At 42.7% G+C, this 5,806-nt stretch overlaps 1 protein-coding gene across 1 annotated transcript; it reads left to right on the top strand.

Annotated features, from left to right (window-relative positions):
• Positions 1 to 5,062: 5,062 nt before the first annotated feature.
• Positions 5,063 to 5,422, top strand: LOC142167269 (uncharacterized). The gene has a single exon (XM_075227434.1). It carries the CDS (start codon positions 5,063 to 5,065, stop codon positions 5,420 to 5,422), a length of 360 nt encoding a protein of 119 aa, XP_075083535.1.
• Positions 5,423 to 5,806: the final 384 nt, after the last annotated feature.

The raw sequence follows: 5,806 nt of genomic DNA on the forward strand, positions 1-5,806 counted from the left end.
AGGCGCACCTGTTGAGGGGACTTCATGTGAGTTGCATTCTAGGCTACACATCACAGTCCATCGAGTCTCCATTGTATTATTTATTTTATCTTGTCTTATTGACATTCTGGACAGATGTTGTATTATTATTGTACTCCTTAGAAAATGCTCATGCACTTGTGACACCGAGTTTTGGGGTTATACTAGTTGATACTCACGGTTTCGTATATTATTATCGCCTTTCATTTCTTTTATAAACTACAAATATTGTACGTCCCCATGGATTTAGAAGTGTAAGTCTCTTTCCAAATTAAAATCCATAATTTTGAAAATAATAAAATGGGTAATTAAATTGATAAATCACCGTTGGCTTGCCTGACGGAGGCGTTAGGGGCCATCATGACCTATAGTGGATTTCAGGTCGTGACAGCTTGGTATCAGAGCATTAGGTTCACTTAGGTCTCACGAGTCATGAACAAGTCAAGTAGAGTCTTGCGGATCAGTACGGAGACATATGTACTTATCTTCGAGAGGCTATAGGGCTGGTAAAAGCAATTCCCTTCTTGATTCCTCATCTTTCGATTTCCTTCCTACTAAATCTTATGCGACGTGAAGCGCTTGTTATCAATTGAGAATCGAGGAGTTGTGGTGGTTCTGTTTACGTGGTGCACGATATTTTTCCCTGCGTGTTCGGGCGGGCTATTATCATCGCCTTGCATAAGGATGTTCTGTTATTTCAGCTCAGTATCTGTATTTCCTATTATTTTGAGGCTATGCACGGGTTGCTATAATGTTCATGAGTTGTTATCGCACAGTGTTGGTGTAATAGTAGGGTGCTTATTTATGGATCGCGGCAGTGAATGACCCGAAAGGAGGACTTCTCAATTCATGGTTTAGCGGTTTGGCATCTAATTCCAGCAAGGGAAGGGCAATCAGACTATGGATGTTCAGGTTTTGGTTGATGGAGAAATGAGACTTGATATTTTCGAGCGTGGTGGAATTTTCATTTATGATGTGGTATCGTCATCCTTGTTTGAATGTATTGAGGTTCGCCGGTGTTATGGTCTTCTTTGATTTTCTTTCGGGTCAGAGTGTGGTGAAATAGTGTCTAAAAAGAGGTTGCCAGAGATGGCGGTGTGTAGCGATTTCAGAATCAAACCGGTGCTTCTAAAGCGGATGGCTCGAGAAAGATGATCTTCGAGGAGGCTTAGAGTTGGTAGCGATTTGTTAGTTCAGGCACTATAGAGAAGGATTTTGATTTGAGGCAACATTTGGGCAGCAAAGGATGAGGAAGGACATGGCGGGAGGTGTCTCACGATGGTCAAATTACTGGCAGGTCAACTATGAAGAGCAGAGGTCGAGAAGTTTCTTAAAGGAGATGGTTTAACCGAAGTGGGATTGGTAGTGTAGCATATGGATTCTGTGACAGGTTAGCCACATGCCTTGAGAAAGTTTAGAGTGATTTGGGGGTCATGGTGGAAAGTGAATAGGTCTACAGACCTTATATGAAATGGTGGCTATTGCACTGAGGAAGATCGAATATGGCATAAAGGAGTTGCTGGAAATGAAGAGGGATGTGAAAACTTGATTATCGTTGGGATGCAACATGACTTCGAGTTTGGAATGTATTGTCGGACTTTTAGTTAATGTCAATGGGGAATGAACAGACTTGTACAGTTGGTGGATGAGCACTGGCTCAGGAGAGTTTACTGAGTTCGCGGTGGTGGTACCCAGTGCAGCGTCATTGGAAGATGTCGGTATGGAATCTTCACAGGTGGGTTATCTCCTGTGAGCATGTTAGCGGTTGCATGATTTTGATGAACTTTCTAAGAAGAATTCTACTTACTACCCGACGGAAGGTCGAATATGCGATTGTGGCTGATAATTCAGAATGTTCATGAAAAGTTTAATAAGAAACTACAAGAAATTTGGCGGGTTGATGGTGTGAGATCATGGTAATTGAGAAGGAGAAATCATTGTGGGTTCTGGGTTTATATAATTATAGCTAAAGCTAAGTGGGGGAGCCCCATCATCTACGATTGGATCGCATGGTTATCTACTTGTGCGGTTTCTGGTTATTGGTGCATTGGTGGATTGCACGGTCAATTAAGGCATGCACCGTGTCTGTACCTTTTTGTCATTTGCCTCTATTGAATGCTTAAGACATTCCTCTTTTGATGAAATAAAAAGAATCATTTTCTTAAAATATTGCAACTTTATTTACTGCTTCATTTATACTTAGTTATTCTTTTTAGTAATCAAAATGATAAAAATCCGTGTTCCGAGGTTGTGAAATGTAACAAAGCCGTCGAGCGAAATGACCCAGATTACGAGGAATATGATGAGAGTATGATGCCAGACAATCTTCTACAAGAGATCGAACAACTAGAGAGTCAGAAAAAGCCCAACCTCAAAGAAATGGAAGTGGTCAATCTTGAAAGTGAAGAAGACATGAAAGAAACCAGAATCACCATTCACCTAGAAGTTGAACAGAGGGAAAACATGGTTGAGCTCCTCTGACAATACATCGATGTGTTCGCAGGGCCATATGATGACATGATGGGATTAAGTACTAACATTGTCTCGCATCGAATGCCTACCGATCCTGCCAGACTGCCGATCAAGTAAAAACCAAGAACATTCTAGCCTGATTTGAGGATAAAGGAGGAAGTAACCAAGTAGATATAGGCAAATGTGATAAGAGTCACCAATTATCCCAGCTGGTTGGCAAATATCATCTCAGTACCCAAGAAATACTAGAAGATCAGGATATGCGTGGATTACCGATATCCACATCCTCATCGACAACTATGCAAAGTATGAACTGCAATCGTTCGTGGATTGTTTCGTTGGATACCACCAGATCTTGATGCATAAGGAAAATGCAGAAAATACAGCCTTCACCATACCTTATGGAGCTTACTGCTATAGAATCATGTCGTTCGGTCTCAAGAACGCTGGCGCCACCTACATGAGGGCCATGACGGCCCTTTTTCACGGCATGATTCACAAGGAAATCAAAGTATATGTGGATGACATCATCATCAAGTCTCGAAAGAGTTTAGAGCACTTGGACGATTTGAGGAAATTTTTCAAACGCCTGCAGAGGTATAACTTGAAATTGAACCCGACAAAATGCGCGTTCAGAGTACCTACTAAAATATTGTTGGGCTTCATCTTAAGTAGAAAAGGGATAGAACTGGACCCATCAAAAATCAAGGCCATTCAGGAATTGCCACCACCCAAGAGTAAGAAAGATGTGATGAGTTTCCTGGGTAGACTGAATTACATCAGTCGTTTCATAGCCCAGTCCACGGTAATCTGTGAACCCATTTTCAAGTTGCTGAAAAAGGATACTTCCACAAAATGGATAGAATAGTGTCAGAAAGCCTTCGACAGAATTAAGGAGTATTTGTCAAATCCACCTGTGTTGGTTTCCCTCGAGCCTGGGAAGCCATTGTTACTATATCTGTCAGTCTTGGATAACGCCTTCGGATGTGTGTTGGGAAAGCATGACAAAACTGGGAGAAAGGAGCAGGACATATACTATTTAAGTAAGAAGTTCACGCCATGCGAAGCCAAATACACTTTAATAGAACGCACTTGTTGTGCTCTGACTTGGATCGCCTAGAAACTAAGGCATTACATGTCAGCATACACTACGTATCTGATATCTCGACTCGACCCACTTAAGTACATCTTTCAGAAGCGGATGCCTACCGGAAAGCTAGCTAAATGGCAAATTCTCCTCAATAAATTTGACATTGCGTACATAACTCGGAAGGCTATCAAAGGGCAAGCTTTAGCCGACCACCTCGCAGAGAATCCCGTGGAGGGGGATTACGAGCCGATCACTAGGTATTTTCCCAACGAAGAGGTATTATTTGCTGGAGAAGATATTTTAGAGTCATACCCACCCTGGATGGAGAACATTATTCGATGGAGAAGCAAACTTCAAAGGAGTCAGAATTGGGGCAGTCCTAATTTCGGAATCCGGACAACACTATCCAGCTTCGACAAAGATAAGATTCCATTGTACCAATTATATGGCTGAATACGAAGTGTGCATCCTTGGGATCAGAATGGCAGTCGACATGAACGTCAAAGAACTTTTGGTCATAGGGGATTCCGATATATTGATACACCAAGTCCAAGGGTAGTGGTCCACCAAAAATGTCAAGATCCTTACCTGCTCTGTGTAAAAGAGCTATGCAAGAAGTTCATGAAGATTGAGTTCAAGCACGTTCCCAAGGTTCAGAACGCGTTCGCCAACACCCTTGTAACTCTATCGTCCATAATTCAGCATCCAGACAAGAACTATATCGACCCTATCTAGGTAGAGACCAGGGATTAACATGCCTATTGCTTCCATATAGATGAAGAGACAGATGGTAAACCATGGTACCACGACGTTAGGAGATTCCTTGCAACCAGAGAATACCCAGAAAATGCTACTAATAGTCAAAAGTGAGCCATTAGGAGGTTGGCAAATCATGTTTTCCTTAACGGGGAAGTCCTGTACAGGACGATCCCAGACTTGGGTTTATTGAGATGTGTAGATACCGCCAAGGCGACCAGGTTATTGGAAGAAATACATGAAAGAACGTGCGAACCCCACATGAACGGGTTCACATTACCCAAGAAGATCTTAAGAGCTAAATACTTTTGGATGACTATAGAAAGCGATAGTATCTGCTACGTACAGAAGTGTCACCCGTGCCAGATTTACGGGGATTTCATTCGGGTTCCGCCAAATGAGTTGAATGTGATGGGTTCACCCTGGTCGTTCGCCGCTTGAGGCATGGACGTGATAGGACCTATAGAGCCTACTGCGTCAAATGGGCACTACTTCATCTTGGTAGCCATCGACTATGTCACTAAATGGGTCGAAGCATCTACATACAAAGCCATCACAAAGAATGTAGTGGCAGATTTTGTCCGCAACAAAATCGTTTGCCGATTTGGAATCCGGAGTCGATCATCACTAAAAATGTGGCTAACCTCAATAGCGACCTTATGAGAGAAATCTGTGAGAAGTTCAGAATCGTCCACCGCAACTCCATAGCCGACAGACCAAAAATAAATGGGGCAGTCGAGGCAGCCAATAAGAATATCAAGAGCATCCTGCGTAGTGGACAATCATAGGAAATGGCACGAGAAACTATCTAGCACCTTACTGGGTTATCGGACCACCATGAGAACATCCATTGGGGCAATATCGTTCATGTTAGTATACGGCACCGAAGTTGTGATACCGGCAGAGGTTGAGATACAATCTTTAAGGGTCATTCAAGATGCCAAGTTGGACGATGTAGAGTGGATACGGGTTAGACAGGAGCAAGTCATGCTCATCGACGAGAAGAGAATGGATGCAATATGCCATGGTCAGCTATATCAGAACAGGACGACCAATGCATTTAACAAAAGGGTGAAGACACGCTAGTTCACACCGGGGCAGTTGGTCCTATAGAAAATCTTCCCCCAGCAGGAAGAAGCCAAAGGACATTTCGCACGAAATTGGCAAAGTCCTTACGTGGTTCACCGAGTGTTGTCGGGCGGAGCTCTAATCTTGGCAGAAATGGATGGAAGAATCAACATGAAGCCTATCAACTCAGGCGCAGTCAAGAGATACTATGTTTGAAGACAAATAGAGTTAGGTTTTGCTGTAATAGAACTACGTTCAACCTGACTTCCCACGTATGGATACATAGGAAACCCACGTAGGGTTAGGTTTCTCTCCCTCCTTTATTTTGTAATAGAAAATCCAAATATCATTTTTGTATATTGCTCTGGAACTACGCCGACTTGATTTCCTCAGGAAGGAATA

This window comes from Nicotiana tabacum, chromosome 12, assembly GCF_000715075.1.
Source record: "Nicotiana tabacum cultivar K326 chromosome 12, ASM71507v2, whole genome shotgun sequence".
In the NCBI taxonomy this organism is placed as follows: Eukaryota; Viridiplantae; Streptophyta; class Magnoliopsida; order Solanales; family Solanaceae; genus Nicotiana; species Nicotiana tabacum.